Raw genomic sequence first — 22,237 nt, 5'->3', positions numbered from 1 at the left:
TTCGGTCTATCTTGGATGGCATTTAAATTGACCCAAAAGCGAAAGGCTCTGCATCTTGGAGAGAGGAGTAAAGACTGTGGAGAGCAAGCGAAATTAGCTCTTGCCTCAGATCTGGGCCAGCATTTAAATTGTCTGAACTGTGTATGGTACCTTGCACTAGGACCCAGCTACTCTGAAAGGCTCCGGGCCTAGTCCATGCTACCCAGCGACTCACTCCAGGCCCAGATTCGGTCGCCCAGCCCAAAGCCACTCTCAAGCTCTTCAACTCAGCTCGGCACCCAGAGCAATCCAACCCCACACCTGGTCCAGCAGTAGAAGCTCCAAATCTCCTCTGCCTTGGCCCTGACTTCTCCTTTCGGAGTCCAGAGCAATCCATCTCGTTCCTGGACCGGTTATGCAGGTATCAAATCTCCTCTGTCTGGGCCCCAACTTTTTCGGCACCCAGAACAATCCATCCTCTCTCCCAGCCCAGTTGTATGGGCACTGAATTACCTCTGCCCGGGCCTTGACTTCTTTCAGTGTCCATAGCGTTCCCACCCCACACCCAGGCCAGTTGAACGAGCCTCAGAACATCTCTGCCTGGGCCAGCTGTACAGGTATTGGACCTCCTGTAGCACACCATCTCGGCTCATCCCCCAAACTCCCTCACCATCACTCACCCCTTCACCATTTGCAGTGATAATTTAACAGTTTTATCCTTTAAACGTGTTTATTGATTTACTGTTTTTAGTCAATCTTCAATCTTCATAAGTTCTTTCACTGTGGTAATTGCACCTACCTGATTGCCCAACTTAATAGTGTGAGTGTGCTTTAACCTCATCATTCTATTTTTGTCATCTCTAGAGAAGCAGTAATAAAGCACACACTGGTACACAAAGCATTTTTGGATTTCTTCACATACTGCCCCGACAAAATGAGAACGGTAAGCGAATATTGCAAAATCATCTACAGTCGTAATTTTTGTAAGATTACTTGTAATTTGTATGTAATATGGGAAATGATTCCTAACCTTGTTAAAGTACTACTTGGCAGATCTATTTCCATGCTTTTTATTATTAAGTGCTTGTATGAATCTTTGGTTTTACTTATATCTAAATAATTTAGACTGAGATTGTTAAGTTTTAATAACCTTGAAGCCATCTCTGTTATTCTCAGTGACCGGTGACATAGCCTGTTCCATCATTGTTCTGTCAAATCCCAGAGCTCTAATAAGTTAAACATATAACTTGGGAGAAACATTTAATTGAACTTGTGAATAAATTGCATTGTCTTGTTATCAAGTAACGCAACTTGCTATATTAAACAGATAAAATGGATTACTGACTCAGACTTTCTATAATTTAACTGCTAACTGTTCATTAAGTAGGGTTCACTGATGTAGTTATGGTTGTCTTTTTATGACTTTGATGGACATGTTGGCCAGGTTATTAGTGGCTGTCCCTAAAGGTGCCAGAGGAGGTGCTGTTGAGCTGCATTCTTAAACATCTGCAGTCTGTATGAGAGGACATGACACTGTTAAATCAAGGAATCCCATTATTCTGATCCAGTGACCCATGAAGGATCAATGATATACTTAAGTCAGCATATTGTTCTGGGCAGAAATATCCAGTTTTGGAGACATTCTTGAAAAAGGCGTGTTTATTTGACGTGCCTTTTTCCTTTTCTTAATATCCCAAAGTGTATTACAGCCATTAGAGAGTAACAGTTATTATAACCATTGTAACAAATATAGGTGCCGGTTTGGGTGGAATAAGCTGCCATAAATAGGAATATCCATAAAATCTGGTTTTATTTTAAGGAATGTTGATCCACAGAGCTGTACACACAGTACAGCACTGGAGTGTCAGTTTAGGCCAGGGTTTCTCAACCAGTGTTCCACCAGAGACTGTGATTTTAAAAATATATATATAATTTATTGAACTTCGCGCAGTGGTGGGTTGTGACCTGTTAGCAATCTTGTTAAATTGCTGAGTATGGCTGTGGGCAGTAGGACCGTGTTTATTTCGTTGAGTCCATTCTCAGTTTTTGAAGTGAGATGGAGAAGGCAATATGTGTGTGTGTTGTTTGCATTTCCAGTATCTGCAGATTTCCTCGTGTTTGATCATTGGTGAGCACTGTAATGCACAGAAGGGAGCATTGAATGGACATTTTCCAAACATTGAATGGACTTGCCCAACTTAGGCTATGACATCAGCCTCTCCCTCCTGACTTACCTCCCCCAACTTCCCTTTGCACACAGTCGACTGACTTGGAAGTGAACAAACTCTACTAGTATAGTAGAAAGTTTGAGAGAAATTTTCATTCCAAAGACGGTCCAATGTGGCGATTTTTGAAGAGGAGGATTCTAGACTAGGCCTATGGACGATTCTGATAAGGTTAATGATGAAGAATTACAAACTTCTGAGTCATTTCACTGCACTAGTGCAACAACAGGCACTAAAAAGTCTGTTTTTACAATGAAAGTTACTTATCACTGGGTTTTACAGGGACTGGTGATCCAAGTTGTCCTATTTCCTTGTCCTTTATCTGTGTTACAAATGATGATGTCACTTAGTAAGAAAATGTTTATTCAAAGTTGTATAAAATTATGTCTTGGGCTATATTTTTATTCATATTGCTTTGGCTTATGGTTTTTAGTAGCTTTGCTATTCAACATTGTCAATAAATATTCATGCTGAAAATAACATTAATTAAAAATCAATTTACAACCTTTATTTAAATTAAGTCTACCAAGCTTACCTTTAGAAAAATTAAATCACATTTTGGCTTAAGCCTGTTATTTAACAGGAATTTATGAGTTTTTAAAGTTTATGAAAGGGAAAGAAAAAGATTAATTTCAAGAAAGGTAAGCTAAGCTTAACTACTTGTTCTCCCCCCACCTGCAAAAACGTTGCCTGAAAATACATTCTCTACTCAAAAGAGCATTGGCAATTATTTTTGGATTATTATATCTACAACTTACTGATCATGCTAACGTACCATGAGCTATGGATATACTGATTTCTATACTGGGCTTCCCTGAGACCTGAAAATTATTTCAAGGGTTCCTCTAGGGGGTGGGGGGGGGGGGAGGTTGAGAAGGGCTGGCTTAGGCCTTTGTACTAAGGAGTGAGTCTGAAATTGAGAGTCGTTCTATTATGACTGTACTTAAAGGGTTACTTATAAAGAAAGAAAAGGCCCGGGGACATACAGGTAGGGATATGAAGGGCACTGTACAGATACAAGTTTGTCCTTCCTAATTAGGGTGAGTGTCAGCTGCTAAGCCACAATATACTTGGAGATTTTCAATTAATCCTGTCAGTGATACCCAAAACATTTATGCTGTGCCAGTGATAGAGTATAAAATCTTGGGTGGGGTGCAAATCAAATGGTTTGGTTTTGCTTTGGTTTGTTACTGTCACATATATAGAGATACAGTGGAAGAACTTGCCTGCACACTGTTCATACAGATCAAAACATTGAGGGAGAACAACCTAAAACAATAACAATGTGGAATAAAGTATAACAGCAGAGGAAGTGCAATACAGGTAAACAATAAAGTGCAAGATTATAAGGTAGATTGTGAGGTCAAGAGACTGTCTTATCGTACTAGGGAACCATTTAATAATCTTATTACAGTTGGGTAGAAGCTGTCCTTGAGCCTGGTGGCACATATTTTCAAGCTTTTGTATCTCTGCCCAGTGGAAGACTGGAGAAGAGAGAATGTCCAAGGAGGGGAGGGTCTTTGATTATGCTGTCTGCTTTACTGTGGCAGTGAGAAGAACCACAGACTCCATAGATGGGAGGCTGATTTCTTTGATGGGCTGAGCTGTACCCATATCTCTCCAGTATCTTGCAGTCATGCAGAGTATTTGTCATACCAAGCCATTATGTATCCAGATAAGACACCGAATGAATGGTGACAATTGCAGGTTGCTCCTGGCACACTTCAGGTTTGTTGGTCATGAATGGAAACTCAGACTGAAGTCCCCCAGTTCTTTGGTAGGTCAATCTTGCCCATAGTTCATCAACTTTGTTCTTGATTACCTGGACATTAGCTAATAGTATGCTTAGGAATGGGATCTTAAAACCACACTGTTTCAACCTCACAGGTTGAAACAGTGTTACCACAGTAAGTGCCCTCATCTGGTCGGTACTGGGCTGCTCGTGTGTTATTGGAGTTGTGGTCCTTGTCAATTAGACTCTCTCAACTCCTTGTTAGTGACTAGAACATTATGGCAGGTCAGTGGATGCTGGTGAGGGATTTGTAACAATTATGCTGTTAAATGTCAAAGAAAGTGATTGGAAATTTTGTGGTTGTATTGCCCAGCACTTGCCAGTTACCAGTAAAATTGGTATGTTGGCTGTTATGTGAATGTTGGTCTGTTCTTGCTGCCTATTAGGTGCCAACAGCTTCTTTGTCTGAATCTCCTGGCCTGCACTGAATGACTTCCAGCAACCAGAATATAACTACTTTTTGCTTAATGTACCACAGTCACTGGAAGGACTTCCTTTTGATTCCTAATGGCAGGTTTAGTCAGGCTTTCTTAATGTTACATCTAGTCAAATGCTCCCTTGCTATCAACAGCAGTTAGTTTAATCTTACCTTCTGAAATTTGATTCCTTGGTCCATGTTTAAATCAAGGTGATAATGAGTTCCAGAACAACTCCTTCCTGCCAGAATCGAAAGTGAATATTATTGATTGTTTTTGCCATCATTCTGGATAATTGTCCTGTGTCTTCGTCACATTGGTGGAGAATACTGTGATGGATTGGCTGATTTTGAGTTAATTGCTTTTCACTTGCAACTTTAACTCCATATTTACTGAACTATATTGACTTTTGCTAAATTTTAAAATCATTTTTGTTTTCTGTGTCGTACAATGGATCATCAGCACCAGCCTGCTTGTCATCAAGGTTGGTCAGCCCTGCTTATCCGTGAGGGATTGATTCCGGGACTCCTTGCGGATACCAAAAAATGCACATGCTCAAGTCCCTTATTCAACCTATCTCAATGTGGTGGACCTTAGGACCCGGCAGCGGTGCTCTGAATCCGCAGTGTTTCTGTTCACAAAAATAATCACAATCATGATTGACAATAAAGTGGAAATAATAAAGCTATCAGAAAGAGGTGAAATGCCATCGGTCATTGGAAAAGCATTATGCTACAGTCGGTCAACGATCGGAACAATTTTAAAAGATAAAGTGAGAAAGGCCCTGCCCCGATGAAAGCTACGATTATTACTAAGCAATGCAGTGGTTTAATTATTGGGTTTTGGGTTTTTGGTCCTCAACATCAACCCGGCATGGATGGAGAGCATGCTCAGGAGCGATCTGTCACTGGATCGAACTCAGCCCGAGCTCAGCGTTGAAACATACGTTCTTAAGTGTTTTATATGGATAGAAAGATAAAATATATACTAAGATAAACATTTGACTAACTGACGCTAAATAATACCGGATATACCTGTTCTGACTTACATAATAAGAGAACTAATTTTTTGCAATCCCGATCCACGGTAACCTACGCACATCCTCCGGTATACTTTAAATTACCTCTAGATTACTTATAATACCTAATACAATGTAAATGCTTTGTAAAATAGTTGTTATACTGCATTGTTTAGGGAATAATGACAAGAAAAATAAGTCTGTACATGCTCGAACAACAAGTGCTGGAAGAGCACTTCCAGGTGTTCTCAATTCGCAGTTGGTTGAATTTGTGCATGTGGAACTCGCGGATAAGGAGGGCCGACTGTATATACAGAAAAGGACCGGTAACATCAGGGAGGGGGATGCACAGCATCCACATCAGGACTTCCAGACTCAAAAACAGTTACTTTCCCCAAGCAGTAAAGCTGATCAACACGTCCATTCCCTAACTCAGTCCTTCACACACTTCACCAAATCTACTTTATCATTTCCCATGAGAGTCACATTATGTACAGACACTTGTGTGCCTAACGTTACTTCACAGACATACAATCAATCTATATATGTAAACTATCATGCATTTATATTTGTGTTTTATTATTATTGTGTTCTTTATCTTAGTGTTTTTTTGTACTGCATTGGATGCAGCATAACAACTATTTCACTCTCCTTTACACTAGTGTACTGGAAATGACATTAAACAATCTGAATCTTGAAATACTTTGGGAACTCCATTCTAGCTATTCTCAGATTTTGTTTAAACCCACATCTTGTTTGTTCAGTGTGTTGCATAATGATATCTGAAGTATTAATAATTATAAAATAGTCACTATTTTATAAATTTGAAAATAATATATTTTCTGAATGTAGGAAATGATTGAATCGATGAGAGAAGCAGTCATCTACATGGCACATACGCATGATGGGAGCAGAGTAGCCATGCATTGTTTATGGCATGGAACACCCAAGGTAAGCAGAAATTTCTGGCAGTTACTGCTTTTGGCCCTGTTGTGTGTTTAGAAGTCAGTGAATTATTCTATATAACAGGAGTTCCCGACCCTTTTTTTGCCCTTGGCCAATATCATTAAGCAAGGTGTCCATGGACTCCAGGTTGGGAACCCCTGCTATAGAATAATCTAGTTACATCCAAGAAAAAAAAACAGTGGATTGTCCAAATAGTGTTTGAATGTATAAGAGATTGTATCAGTTTGCCTTCTAGTTTACTTCAATTTAAATTTATTTATATACTCTGGACTACATATTTCTAGTTTAAAGTTTCTTGTATGGGGAAGAATAATGTGCTGTCATTTGCAGTATGTAATTCTGTAATCATCTAAAGAAATTTTGAGGGCTCTTCTGAAGACTCAGTTGCCCCCTTTTATTTAAGCCAGTAATATGAAAGAAATGTGGCAAATATTCAGGGAATATTTGTGTGAAGTTCTGCATAGTACATTCCAATGAGACAGATTACTGAGCCTCTGGCGATGACCTTTGCATCATCAATAGGGGCGGGAGAGGTTCCAGAGGATTGGAGGGTTGCGAATGTTGTTCCTTTATTCAAGAAAGGGAGTAGAGATAGACCAGTTGAGTCTTACCTCAGTGGTTGGTAAGTTGATGGAGTAGATCCTGAGAGGCAGGATTTATGAACATTTGGAGAGGTATAATATGATTAGGAATAGTCAGCATGGCTTTGTCAAGGGCAGGTCCTGTCTTACGAGTCTGACTGAATTTTTTGAGGATGTGACTTAAAAACATTGATGAAGGTAGAGCAGTAGATGTAGTGTATATGGATTCCAGCAAGGCATTTGATAAGGTACCCCATGCAAGGCTTATTGAGAAAGTAAGGAGGCAAGGGATCCAAGGGGACATTGCTTTGTTGATTGAGAACTGGCTTGCCCACAGAAGGTAAAGAGTGGTTCTAGGCGGGTCATATTCTGCATGGAGGTCGGTCACTAGTGGAGTGCCTCAGGGATCTGTTCTGGGACCCTTGCTCTTCGTGATTTTTATAAATGATCTGGATGAGGAAGTAGAGGGATGGGTTAGTAAGTTTGTTGATGACACAAAGGTTGGAGGTGTTGTGGATAGTGTGAAAGGCTTTCAGAGGTTACAGCGGGACATTGATAGGATGCAAAACTTGGCTGAGAAGTGGCAGATGGAGTTCAACCTAGATAAGTGTGACGTGGTTCATTTTGGGTAGGTCAAATATGATGGCAGAATATAATATTAATGCTAAGACTCTTGGCAGTGTGGAGGATCAGAGGGATCTTGGGCTCCGAGTCCATAGGATGTTCAAAGCAGCAGTGCATGTTGACTCTGTGGTTAAGAAGGCATATGGTGTATTGGCCTTCATCAGTTGTGGAATTGAATTTAGGAGCCGAGAGGTAATGTTGCAGCTATATAGGACCCTGGTCAGACCCCACTTGGAGTACTGTGCTCAGCTCTGGTTGCCTCACTACAGGAAACCATAGAAAGGGTGCAGAGGAAATTTACAAGGATGTTGCCTGGATTGGGGAGCATGCCTTATGAAAACAGGTTGAGTGAACTCAGCCTTTTCTCCTTGGAGTGATGGAGGATGAGAGGTGACCTGATAGAGGTGTATAAGATGATGAGAGGCATTGATCATGTGGATAGTCAAGACTTTTTCCCAGGGCTGAAATGGTTGCCACAAGAGGACATAGGTTTAAGGTGCTGGGAAGTAGATACAGTGGAGATGTCAGGTTTAGTTTTTTACTCAGAGAGTGGTGAGTGTGTGGAATGGGCTGCTGGCAACGGTGGTGGAGGCGGATATGATAGGGTCTTTTAAGAGACTTTTGGATAAGTACACGGAGCTTAGAAAAATTAGAGGGCTATGGGTAAGCCTAGGAATTTCTAAGGTTCGCCACAACTTTGTGGGCCGAAGGGTCTGTATTGTGCTGTAGGTTTTCCATGTTTTTAATGTTCCATGGTCACTTCCCAGTTGCTGTTGAGTTATCAAGTGAGAGTGGGCATATAGGGGTCATCTTGGTTGGTATCTTAAACGGTGAATTAAAGTAGATCAATTGCATTCAAAGGATTGTCATATCTGTGAATCTGCTTATATAGAAATGCCCAGTATGAACTTTGCATGAAATGTATAATAACATTTTAGTGTAGCTTGATAATTGATCACCACAAGTCAAAAGAAGGCAATGCCGTTCACGTTCCAGTAAATTCAGAAGAAGGGAGGAAGTTAAATAAGGGGGAATGGAATCCAGTTGGAATAACGTTAATTTGTTTAAATTCCTGAAAGGAGAAACTAATTAGGAGGAAAAACTAATTAATTACATTGATTACTCTGATAAAGTTGATTAACAATTCTTTAAAACTTATTGCTTAATTTCTTTCCAGGATAGGAAAGTTATTGTGAAAACAATGAAGACGTACATCGAGAAGATTGCTACTGTAAGATGCAAATCTATTCTATATGCTAGAAATTCAAGATATCTTTTGAAATTTATCAAGATAATTTTTAATGAAATGCTGGGATGAAGTGGAGAAAAATAAGAACTGGTCTTTTAAAATATTGAAACTATTATTCGAATTTTTTTTAAATTTCCCTATCAGTAGTTAACAGTTTGTGAGGTGAAATATTAAATGATTGATTAGATTTGTTTGTGGCAGTGAATTGGAAGGTTTACTTGCCTGTTTTTGACTCAGTTAAGCATGATTCTTGCCAGTAGTTGTCAATATGTGACAAATTTAAACCCTTGCTATTGAAGATTTGAAAGACTGAATATTACAAATCCTAAATCAGAATTTTAAGTTTTTTTTACTTTATTGGTGAAGAAAATCACCAAATTTCCATGCTTCCCTCTGTTTCTTATTTTGTTACTGTACTTGTAGCAAATTTAGACCTTATTTTTAATCACTAATATTTTTTGGAGGCTGAATAGAATTACTCCTGTTAGTTTAGCAAATAGTAGAGAATCAATTGATGCTTGTTGAGATTTTCTTTATATTATTGGCTTAAATCCAATCATTTTTTTTTTGTAAATGAAGATAAAGTGGTTTGGAGGAATATAATATGTTAGTCACTTGTGGAAAACTGACTGACCATGCCTTTTTAAATTGATTTGCAGGGTGAATTTTCTCATTTGGTTCTCACAGCAGCATTTGACTGTATAGATGATACAAAACTTGTGAAACAGATAATTCTGTCAGTAAGTGATTGAATTTTTCTTAATGAGAAAAGAAAGACAAATGCTTATTGTGAATGCATCTCCTTTGTAGAGGAAGAAGTCTGTGTATTCATGTGAGTTTCCTTGTGGTAATCAGACCTTCAAATAATCCCTCCCATTGGTTGAATTTATAATGAGTACCTTTAACTACTAGTTTGTTTCCGTTTCAAATGTTTGATTGATAGGGGGTTGACTTCAACATTTGCAGCCAAATAAATTGATACAATATCTTTGAAAATTAATGTACATAGGTAAAAGAATATTTACACACAAAACAATGCAAATTAGCCTATCATATTTGTATTTGGTACCAACCTGTTTCCACCTTCAAGCACTTTGTCTGTAGACCTGCATGATAAAGACTTCTGCCTCTATATTATCCCTTTATACCACAAGTTCCAGTCCCCAATCATATTCTGGGTGAATAAAAGTTTCCCAGTCTCCCCTCTAATCCTTCCACCCTTTATACTCCATCCTGATTTTTGATTCTGCTCCTAAAGAAACTAGGCCCTTCCTGTTTACTTTAACCAAAATCTCATTTCATATATATCAAAAAAAATCTCATTTATTGGTGTGCCTAATATGTCTGGAAAATGTATGCAGACATCAAACTGAATTGAAAGGTTTTGTTTTCCATGATATCTATCTATAATTGGAAACGAGGGATCTGGTTGTTATATGTACCCAATCCTTCCAGCTCTGGTTTTGTATGTTGCAAAAGACTGCTAAATTAATTAGCTGCTGATTTCACAAAAAAAGTTTTTCCCCATTTGTTATGTGTCCCTGATCTGTGTTTTTAAGACATAATTTCATGTTTTTGGAGCATTTTGAGAGCTGTTATCAGTGAACCCAAGCCCTAATGAAATATGTTGCATTCAGGAGTAAAGCAGTGAAATCTAAGGAAATATTAAATCGGAAGACTGCAATAACTGAGCAGTTTAGTAATGACTTATTTTAGATTGCACTCTTTCAATGTAATGCTTGCACAGTTAATTATTCAGTGCCATTTGATATCTTAAAAATGTTGATTTACAGGAGATTATCAGTTCCTTGCCAAATTTAATCAACAATAAATATGGCAAGAAGGTGTTGCTCTACCTACTAAGCCCAAGGGACCCTGCACATAATGTGCCAGAAATTATTAAGCTTCTACAACAAGGTGATGGCAACGTTCACAGGTCAGAATTTTTTTACTTGTTCAAATGATAGCATCCATTGTGTTGAGGGAAACTTTTTGATCTGTTGATTTTAGTGAGGATATAAGAACACCAGAAAGTAAGAGCGGGCCACCAGGCTCATCAAGCCTTCCCCATAAGTCAGTGTGATAATTTCTCATCAATAATGGCCTTAACTCCTCTTATCTGCTTATTACCCGTAAGCTGGATTCCTCGATCTTTCCAAGGTTAATATATTTCCACCTGGCATGTATTTAGTGATCTGGCCTCTTAATTTGCAGCTATGCCCTCTATTTTATGGCTCTCACTACTGAAAACATCTGAACACCTATCCCTTAGGATCTTGTATATTTGAATAAGGTCACTCCACATTCTTCTACAGTGCACACACTTACAGAACCAAACTGAATAACCTCTCTTGATGGAACAACCTTCAGCTTGTTGTCAAACCATGCTAACAGAATTCCTCCTACACTTTGGGCTCTTGGTTTAAATACCATAAAGTTAAGGATTCACAGTATGTCAGTTGGCTGCTTAGATATAGGTAAAGAATTCCAAAGAGCTAGCATCTTTTTGGTGAAGAAGTTTGTCACAAGTAAATGATCCTTTATTCTGAGTTTGTAGTTTGTGGATAAAAATAAAGTATGAAGAGATTCTGCAGATGCTAGAAATCCAGAGCCAGTCTTAATCTTGAGACAAAATTAAACAGTTGAAGATTTGGGCCAAGTTTATCATGGATCAGTTGGTCTGTATAACTGCCTGCACATATCACATTTGAGTGTGATGAAAGGAGGTCAAAGAATGCTTGGATAATCTGATATTCAATACTGTAAATGAAAAATGGAAGAAGTATCTGCTTTAATTGGTTAAATATTCTGAAAGCATCTGTTTGATGTCTCTGATATCTTATGTAACAAAATTGTCTTTTTGTATTATACTAGTAAGAAAGATACAAGCATTCGTCATCGTGAGCTGCTAGAAGCCATCTCACCACATTTGCTGCAGTATTTGCAGGAGAATGCACGTGAAATGGTGATGAATAAAGCCACAAGTGTTATTGTGGTAGACATTCTTGGCTGCGCCATTGGTGATCTGCAGCCTTCCATGAACGCTATAGCTAACATCGCTGCAGAACCTTTTAAGCCCGGAGGCAACAATGGCGAGGTAATGTTCAAAGACACCATCTTTGTTTCTAGCTTCAGGGTTTGTGGAACCAGGCATACAACATCTAGAATCATTAGGGTTGCACTGATTTTAGTTTGACCACAAAAAGTTGTGCTGCATTTCCAAGATCAACCAGTACACTTAAAAATAAGTGTTTTTAAATCTTATAAAGCATATTTTATCCAAAAATACATTTGTTTTTCAGTGCTAGAGGGAGATAATTGATTTCTATCCTTGTGTATATTTCACATTTGTTCTCCTATTAGTCTTTTAACTTGCTTAACCAAGTGCAGCAAAACTATCTTTCCATGCAGTAACAAATCAAAATGGCATAAAGATGACCACAAGTTTGTTCTTCCCTATTTTTCTGTTTGTAAAAACTGGAATATTTTAAATGATGCTCAGAATAATTCCTAATTAGCTGTTTAATGGGCAATATATAGTTTAATACATTTGATTGTTTTGATTTACCTTTATTTTAAGAATTTCACTATATATGCATCAGTCAGGAAAAATGTCATCACTGCATTTAGAAGTTTCTAATTGGCAGATAACTTCAGAGGAAAAACGCCCACTGCACTAAAAATAAGCAGTTGGCTTTGTTTAATATGCAAATAAAACCATAGAACATTACAGCACAGAAACAGGCCTTTTGGCCCTTCTTGGCTGTGCCGAACCATTTTTTCTGCCTCGTTCCACTGACCTGCACCTGGACCATATCCCTCCATACCCCTCTCATCCATGTACCTGTCCACGTTTTTCTTAAATGTCAATAGTGAGCCCGCATTTACCACTTCATCTGGCAGCTCATCCCACACTCCCACCACTCTCTGTGTGAAGAAGTCCCCCCCCCCCTCCCCAATGTTCCCTTTAAACTTTTCCCCCTTAACCCATGTCCTCTGGTTTTTTTCTCCAGTAGCCTCTGGAAAAAGCCTGCTTGCATTCACTCTATCTATACCCATGGTAATTTTAAGTACCTTTATCAAATCTCCCCTCATTCTTCTACACTCCAAGGAAATAAAGTTCTAACCTATTCAACCTTTCTCTGTAAATCAGTTTCTCAAGTCCTGGCAACATCCTTGTAAACCTTCTGTGCGCTCTTTCAGATGTAATTAGACTGCACACCAATCACTTGCAATGCCCTCATTGCTTTTTGTTGAATGTCATTATGAATTTATGGTTAAGGTATATTTAACGGAATAAGCCAGTCCGTTAAATCACACTACAGATTAGCTACAAGATGTCATGAACCTGTGCATATAATTGGAAAATGGTACCCAGAGTGATATGCATTATACTCAATTCTTGTGTGGGCATTTGCCACCAGATCTAAAATCAACACAGTGACATGTTTTTAAAAGTTGAAGTACTTGATTCAGGTGTCCTTGTCAAAAGTCCTTTTATCAATTTCAATTAAAAAGTGCCTAGAATTTAAAAGTGCTAGAGTCCAAGCACATGGGATTATGACTTGCATTCCTCCTTGTTTTCTTTAGCCCCACATGGCAGAGCATCCAGCGGGTCATCTTGTCCTTAAATGGTTAATAGAGCAAGATGAAAAGATGAAAGAACTTCAAAAGACAGGTAAAGGAATTGTTAATGTATTTTTTCTGGAACTTGTTAAATCTTCTTTGCAGCAAAGAGATTATTTTTGATATTTGAATATTTTCCCAGTTTAAATCATTTTGGATACTGAGAGATGGAGAAGAGTATTTCAAAGAATTTGTCAATAACCTGTACAGTATGTGAAAGACAAATTTGAGTGATACCTTTGTTTCATCAGATCTATTTTACTATTGATGTTGCTTTTAGCTAATTTATCACAGCCTTCCAACTTCCACCGTAAACATTTTATTAGAAGACATTTCCAAAGATACTGTATTTATAACTTATAAAATCTTATCTAAAACTGCATTCAAGGAATATTTCAAATACATTGAGTTTTAAAAGTATCTCATAATGGGAACATGAGAAAGCAGCCAGGATACAGTGCCTTAAGAAGTATTTACCCCCCTTGGAAGTTTTCGTGTTTTGTTGTTTTAAAACATTGAATCACAGTGGATTTAATTTAGCATTTTTTGACAGTGATAACAGAAAAAGACTCTGTATCGAAGTGAAAACCGATCACTACAAAGTGATCTAAATTAATTACAAATATAAAAGACAAAATAATTGAATTATTTTGCCCTTTAATATGATGCCAAATCACTGATGCAACCAATTGGTTTCAAAAATCACATAGTGCAGCAGGCAGCTCTCGTACAAGCTGTTCCAAGAATGCATCCCGTAGGCACTCTACAGACTCCCTATCCTGGGGTCCAGCACCAACCTGATTCTCCCAGTTCACCTGCATGTTGAAATCCCCCATAACTACTGCGACATTACCTTTGCCACATGCCAATGTTGACTCCCTATTCAACTTGCATCCAATATCCATGCTACTGTTTGGTGGCCTGTAGACAACACCCATTAGGGTCTTTTTGCCCTTACTGTTCCTCAGTTCTATCCACACAGATGGTCTGCATCCTAGGGTACTAAAGGAAGTGGCTCTGGAAATTGCGGATGCATTGGTAATCATTTTCCAATGTTCCTTAGATTCAGGATCAGTTCCTGAGAATTGGAGAATGGCTAATGTTATCCCACTTTTTAAGAAAGGAGGGAAGGAGAAAACAGAGAACTATCATCCTATCAGCCTAACATCAGTAGTGGGGAAGATGCTAGAGTCCATTATTAAAGATGAAATAGTGGCATATCTAGATAGCAGTGATAGGATTGGGCCGAGCCAGCATGGATTTACCAAGGGCAAATCATGCTTGACTAATCTATTGGAGTTTTTCGAGGATGTAACCAGCAAGTTAGACAAAGGAGATCCAGTGGATGTAGTGTACCTTGATTTTCAGAAGGCATTTGATAAGGTCCCACATAGGAGATTGGTGGGTAAAATCAAAGCTCAGGGCATCGGTGGGAAGACATTGACATGGATAGAAAACTGGTTGGCAGATAGAAAGCAAAGAGTAGTGGTGAATAGGTGTTTCTCAGAATGGCAGGTGGTGACTAGTGGGGTGTCACAGGGCTCGGTATTGGGACCACAGCTGTTTACGATTTACATCAACGATTTAGATGAAGGCATTGAGAATAACATCACCAAGTTTGCTGATGATACTAAACTAGGTGGCAGTGTGACGTGATGAGGATGTTAGGAGAATTCAGGGTGACTTGGATAGGCTGGGTGAGTGGGCAGATACTTGGCAGATGGCGTTTAATGTGAATAAGTGTGAGGTTATCCACTTTGGGAGTAAGAACAGGAAGGCAGATTATTATCTGAATGGTGTAGAGTTAGGTAAGGGAGAAGTACAAAGAGATCTAGGAGTCTTTGTTCATCAGTCACTGAAGGTGAATGAGCAAGTGCAGCAGGCAGTGAAGAAGGCTAATGGAATGTTGGCCTTTATTACAAAGGGAATTGAGTACAAGAGCAAGGGAATCCTTTTGCATTTGTACAGGGCCCTGGTGAGACCACACCTGGAGTATTGTGTACAGTTTTGGTCTCCAGGGTTAAGGAAGGACATCCTGGCTGTAGAGGAAGTGCGGCGTAGATTCACAAGGTTAATTCCTGGAATGTCTGGACTGTCTTACGCAGAGAGGTTAGAGAGACTGGGCTTGTACATGCTGGAATTAAGGAGATTGAGAGGGGATCTGATTGCAACGTATAAGATTATTAAGGGATTGGACAAGATAGAGGCAGGAAGTATGTTCCAGATGCTGGGAGAGTCTAGTACCAGAGGGCATGGTTTGAGAATAAGGAGTAGGTCATTTAGGACAGATTTAAGGAGAAACTTCTTCTCCCAGAGAGTTGTGGGGGTCTGGAATGCACTGCCTTGGAAGATAGTGGAGGCCAATTCTCTGGATGCTTTCAAGAAGGAGCTAGATAGGTATCTTATGGATAGGGGAATCGAGGGATATGGGGACAAGGCAGGAACCGGGTATTGATAGTAGATGATCAGCCATGATCTCAGAATGGTGGTGCAGGCTTGAAGGGCCGAATGGTCTACTTCTGCACCTATTGTCTATTGTCTATAATTAGTTAAATAGAGATGTACCTGTGTGCAGTCAAGGTGTTTCAATTGATTGTAGTAAAAATATACCTATATCTGTACCAACTGCTGGTGAGTCAGTATCCTGGCAAAAACTGCACCATGAAGACAAAAGAACACGCTAAGCAGCTCTGCAAGAAGGTTGTTGAAAAGCACAAGTCAGGAGATGGAAACGAAATTTCCAAGTCGCTGAATATCCCTTGGAGTATAGTTGAATCAGACATCAAGAAATGGAAAGAATGTGGCACAACTGTAAATCTGCTTAGAGCAGGATGTCCTCAAAAACTGAATGATCATGCAAGAAGGGTCTATTGAGGGAGGCCACCAAGCGAACTATGACAACTCTGGAGGAGTTACAAGCTTCAGTGGCTGAGATCGGAGAGATTGCAAATACAACAACTATTGCCTGTGTGCTTCACAAGTCCCAGCTTTCTGTGAGAGTGGCAAAGAGAAGGCCACTGTTGGGAAAAAAAAACTCACGAAGTCTTGGCCAGAGTTTGGCAGAAGACATGGGAGACTGAAGTCAGCTGGAAGGAGGTTCTTCAGTCTGATGAAACCAAAAAAAGTGCTTTTTGGCCATCAGACTAAACGCTATGTTTGGCATAAGCCAAACACCACACATCATCAAAAATACACCATCCCTACCGTGAAACATGGTGGTGGCTACATCATGCTGTAGGGATACTTCAGTGCAGCAAGCCCTGGGAAGCTTGTGAAGATAGATGGTAAAAATGAATGCAGCAAAATACAGGGAAGCCCTGGAGGAAAACCTGATGCAATCTGCTGGAGAACTGCGACTTGGGAGAAGATTTGTTTTCCAGCAAGATTATGACCCTAACCTTAAAGCCAAAGCTACACAAGAAATGTTTAAAATCAACGAAGTAAATGTACCGGCATGCCCAAAGCAGAGTTCAGACCACAATCCAGTTGAGAATTCGTGGTTGTACTCATGGTTCCCATGGTGAAAGAGATACAGGAGGAGGAGCACTGGAGGTGTTGGGTAGGCAAGGAGATAAAGTGAGAGAGGGCGATGGGGATGGAGAATGGTGAAGGGATTGGGGGGGGGTCGTTACCAGGAGTTTGAGAAATTGATGATCATGTCATCAGGTTGGAGGCTGTCCAGATAGAATATAAGGTGTTATTCCTGCAACCTTAGTGAGGCCTCACTGCAACAGTAGAGGAGGCAATGGATTGATATATCAGAATGGGAATGGGAAATGGAATTAAAATGGGTGGCCACTGGGAAATCCTGCAGTAGACGGAGCATAGATGCTTGGTGACACAGTCTCCCAATCTACGTCGGGTCTCGCCGATATACAGGAGGCCACACCGGGAGCACCAGACATAGTATCTGACCCCAACAGACTCACCAGTGAAGTGTCGCCTCACCTGGAAAGACTGTTTGGGGCCCTAAATGCTAGTGGGGGAGGAGGTGTAGGGGCAGGTGTAGCACTTGTTCTGCTTGCAAGGATAAGTGTCAGGAGGGAGATCAGTGGGGAGGGACGAGGACATTGCATAGGGAGCAATCCCCATGGAAAGCAGAAAGTGGGGGTGGGGGAGGGGATCCCGTTGGGGAGGGCAGAAGTTCCGGAGAACTATGGGGATAGTAGGTGAGGACAAGAGGAACCCGACCTTGGTAGGGTGGAGGGAGGATGGGGTAAGAACAATGTGAAATGGAAGAGATGCGGTTGAGGGCAGTGATGAGGGTGGAAGAAAGTAAGCCCCAGTAAAACATGAAAACTTCCTGTGGGGGGGGGTGTGAATACTTCAGGCACGGTAAATCTTCACTTGCATAATTTTCCATTTGAAAATGCACCTGACAATTTTAAAAATGAGATTTAAATTGAGTGTAACAAAAGCATTCCTTCATGTGATGCTGTAATCATTTTTTTAAAATTTCCAAAATAATGAAAAATAACGCAGCCTTTAAGATTGTTGTGTTTATGCTTCTTGAAATGTTAGTCTGCAGTCCATTTCACTTTTACTTTGTTGTGTTGCTACAGCTAGCTAATTTATCACAATTACAACAGGGATTTTTCGGCCTGTTACATATAGAAAAATGAGGCCACCTTTCAAAATGTTTTCGTCCATTTTAACTCATTATGTTGCATGATGTTGGTTAATGGTCTGAATTGAAATTGTTAGCGGTTTGATACAGACAGCTATATTTAAGCTTACGCTGAAAGTCCTCTGCTTGCTCACATAGCATAGACATTCATTCTTAATAACAAACTTATGAAATCCAAACCAAATTTAATTGACAAATACAATGTTATAAAGATTTTTGTTGTGCACAATGATATTTTGACATTTGGAAACCCGGTTGATAGCTTTTCAACCAGAGTCAATGTTAAATCAAGCTAAGTTTTGTTGATTCTCCTTTGTAATTCCAAATTCCAATTTGTAATTCCAAATTCTCCTTTCCAATTCCAAAAGAATTGTGAAAAGACATTATGTTATATTCTGGTCATATTATGTTCTTGTAATTTATTTGAGGTTCAGTTGAATTATGGAAATAACGTGTAATATTCTTTACAGCAGCTGAGGTGTAGCTGATTCAGAATAACATCTGGAAAAAAACTAGATGCTAACAAGTATTAATTCTTTCTTACAGAGTGCTTTGCCAAAACCTTAGTGGAGCATGTTGGCATTAAGAATCTGCTGACCTGGACGCAAGTAAACCGTGGAGCAATTGTAGTTTGCAGGTAACTATGATATTAAAGTGATTGTTAGTTTCAATATAAATACTTGTAGTTTGAAGATCTGTAGTTTGCTAATCTGAAGAAATACTTAATTTACATTTTTTGTATGATAAAGTTAGTCACTGATTTCACTGTGATTAATGGTTGTTACATTTTGACCAAAGATGTACTCAGCCACAGCATAGTTTCTATAGATTCCATAACATACAGAAACATTCCGTTGCATTGTACAAAGTCATGGATATTGAGTATAAATAGATTGAGAATTAGAGAAGTGGATCAGAGTAGTAAAAATGGATTTAAGGAAGGTGTTCCCAAGCAAATTACTGGAGATTGGGAGGGGTTTGTTGTAGGAGGAGACCTGGAGCATTTTGATTATATACTATATATGCATAACATTATTATTACTACTTATATACTATAATGATAAGGAGTTATAAGTGATTATAATTTGCTATTTCGGGCCAATAATGTTCTAGTCTGCAAACTCAAATTTGGTTATTCTGGTCTTGGTGATTGCTTCCCTGTGTTTGTTGCATCAAAATATTATAATTGTTATGTGGTGGCAAAATTCAATTGGATTAATAATTTAAATGCCATGACCTTAAAAGATGCTGTGCTTCCTGCAGCAACAGGTCTCCAAAATTATTTAACGATGCACTGGTGAGAGTATGAAGGGAATTGCTTCTCTTGTTTAATTATGCATGTCTATGACTACACTTCAGCAAATCACCATCACGAACTGTAGTTCATTAAGTGGCACTGAACTGAATCATTCAGCTCTTTTCTTGGCTTACTATAGAACCAGTGAATGTTATTTATAGAGTTGATTACAACATTCTATGTTTTTCCTCCATCTGTAATTTTTATACTTGTGACCTGCAACTTGAAGGAATTTTTTGATAGTATTACCAAGCACCAATTTCCATCAAGTCGATTTTCAGACACTAGGTTAAATGATTTTTAATCAATGTTGTAATTGATCAACTACATTTTTGTTGGATCATACCACTTCATTACAGTATGTTTAGTAAGTATTTGTGTTTCAGAAAAATGTTGAAATTATTTTTGCTGTGCATTCTTGCAGTTTCACTCTGGTTAGGTTACTGTTACTCAGATTCAGAGAGGCTGCTTTTTCACTGCTGAGAGCTGCCTCTGAAAAATTACATGAATATTTAACTTTGAGATCTAATACCGATTTCTTGTTTTTAGTCTTCTTCAAAGTAACAATGACGACGTAGCCCTGGAAGTGAAGAAAGGTTTAAAGGGCCTTATTCCCAAGTTCAAGAAAATGACAAACGTGAAGGGTGTGGAAATATTGTTAGAAAAATTGACTGCCGGTAGTGTAAAGCCCTGATTAAAAGCAGCTGAAAACAAGTTTGTGAAACTTTAGACAATAACTAATTGACTGTTTATTAATTTAAACTTTTGTATATTGGGAAGAGAATAACTATTTTCTTCACAATGTTTGTTGCGTCAGACAAAACTATTCCATTAGGCTCTACATTTCACCAAATGGTGTCTTCAAGAGAATCTTGGAAATGTTGTAAGATACAATTGTGCCATCTTAGTGCACCAGCACCATCAAGGTGGTTTTTAAAGCAGTGAAGCTTCTGTCTTCTTGAATTTGCAGTACATTGCAGTTTATAATTGATAGATTTGTGAATTAAAAGCAAAAAATGCTGAATTTTGAGATTAGTAATTTCTTTTAAATATTGATTATTTGGGAAGACAAGGTGCTACCAAATACCAACCTTATTATTGCTTATTTGTAAATCATGTTTGGGAAAGTTTTACCTATTCTACTTTTATAATTGGATGCTATTATTCTTATGTAATAAAAGTAAAATGTTTTATTTATATAAAAATAAAATCACTCCTAGTTTCTAATTGTGTGCACTACCATTTCTGGCACTTCACTTTTTAGTTTGTTAAATAACATAAGATTCTCCATACGTGCTCTCAAATGAACTAAATAAGTAGCCAATATTTACAAAAGGAAAGCTGACTTTCTTTGGCCTTGATAAAACTGAGAGGCATAATATCAAATTGCAGCTGCACAAGCTTTCCATGTAAACACTTGCAAAAGGGAATGCATTATTTTTATTTAAAGTGAAATATTTTGGATTTTTTCTATAGTTGTATACCAAGAAGATAATGACTGTTTTGCTCTTCACTGGATACCCTCTGTGCAGTTGAGTGTTTCCAACGTTTTCTGCTTTTAATGGCTACTAGAAATTATTGCAGAGTGCAGTTAGGTAGCAGAAAGACAAAAGTTGAGAGAAAATATATTACAGAACTACAAGTGGGAAAAGTGAAGGAGAAGAAGACCGATGGGACTGCTCTGTTAGAAGCCAGTATGAATGAGTGCCCTTACTGTAAAGGTGTGACTGCAACTAATTCTGGACTCCTTAGCCAGGGGAAATGTATCACCGTCAGAGATGTACAGCATAGAAAAAGGCCATTTGGACCACTTCATCCACACTGACCAGTGGACAGCCATTCATACTAAAATTTACCCGTATCCTTCTGTGTCTAAGTGATTCAAAAGTCGTCTAAGGACTTTGACTTTGTTTTCTGCACTATCTCAGGCGGTGTATTCTAGGTACTCATCACGACGTAGGAAGGAAAAAGGAGGAGGTCCTGAAAACGGACTACAGGAAGTTAGGAAGGAAGCTGTGAAGCAGGACCTCAAAGATAGTAATCTCGGGATTACTGCCTGTGCCACATGACAATGAGTATAGGAATGTAATGAGGTGGAGGATAAATACATGGCTGAAGGATTGGAGCATGGGGCAGGGATTCTGATTTCTGGATCATTGGGACCTCTTCTGGGGCAGGTGTGACCTGTACAAAAAGGACGGGTTGCACTTGAATCCCAAGGGGACCAAGATCCTGGCGGGGGGGTTTGCTAAGGCTATTGGGGCGAGTTTAAATTAGAATTGCCGGGGGGTGGGAACCGAACTGAAGTGACAGAAGAAAGGGAGGTTGGCTCACAAATAGAGAAAGCTTGGAGATAGTGCAAGAGGGAGGATAGGCAGGTGATAGAGAAGGGACGCGCTCAGACCAATAGTTTGAGATGTGTATTTTAATGTGAGTATTATTATGAATAAAGCGGATGAGTTTAGAGCTTGGATGGTGCAGGAACAGGGATGGTTACTTCGAGTGCCAGGCTTTAGATGTTTCAGAAAGGACAGCAGAAGGCAAAAGAGGTGGGGTGTGGCACTGTTGATCAGAGATAGTGTCACGCTGCAGAAAAGGAGGAAGTCATAGAGGGGTTGTCTACAGAGTCTCTGTGGGTGGAAGTTAGGTATAGGAAGGGGTCAATAACTACTTGTTTTTATAGACCACCCAGTAGTAACAGAGACATTGAGGAGCAGATAAGGAGACATTCTGGAGAGGAGTAATAATAATAGGGTTGTGGTGGGAGATTTTAGTTTCCCAAATATTGATTGGCATCTCCATAGAATGAGAGGTTTAGATGGGGTGGAGATTGTACA

The 22,237-nt window shown here is 39.1% G+C and overlaps 1 protein-coding gene across 3 annotated transcripts in view; it reads left to right on the top strand.

Annotated features, from left to right (window-relative positions):
• Positions 1-20,621, top strand: part of pum3 (pumilio RNA-binding family member 3) — a 53,195-nt gene extending 32,574 nt beyond the window's left edge. For all 3 annotated transcript variants that reach the window (XM_059969970.1, XM_059969971.1, XM_059969969.1), the window contains 9 exons: positions 844-922; positions 6,283-6,381; positions 8,779-8,832; positions 9,510-9,590; positions 10,644-10,786; positions 11,725-11,947; positions 13,441-13,528; positions 18,650-18,740; positions 19,950-20,621. In XM_059969970.1, coding sequence (XP_059825953.1) covers positions 844-922; positions 6,283-6,381; positions 8,779-8,832; positions 9,510-9,590; positions 10,644-10,786; positions 11,725-11,947; positions 13,441-13,528; positions 18,650-18,740; positions 19,950-20,094 — 1,003 coding nt within the window. In that variant the 3' untranslated portion in view covers positions 20,095-20,621. The remainder of the gene's footprint in view (positions 1-843; positions 923-6,282; positions 6,382-8,778; positions 8,833-9,509; positions 9,591-10,643; positions 10,787-11,724; positions 11,948-13,440; positions 13,529-18,649; positions 18,741-19,949) is intronic.
• Positions 20,622-22,237: the final 1,616 nt, after the last annotated feature.

The sequence above is a fragment of the Hypanus sabinus genome, chromosome 5 (genome assembly GCF_030144855.1).
Source record: "Hypanus sabinus isolate sHypSab1 chromosome 5, sHypSab1.hap1, whole genome shotgun sequence".
Taxonomy (NCBI): domain Eukaryota; kingdom Metazoa; phylum Chordata; class Chondrichthyes; order Myliobatiformes; family Dasyatidae; genus Hypanus; species Hypanus sabinus.
This window is presented reverse-complemented; position numbering and strand designations above follow the sequence as displayed.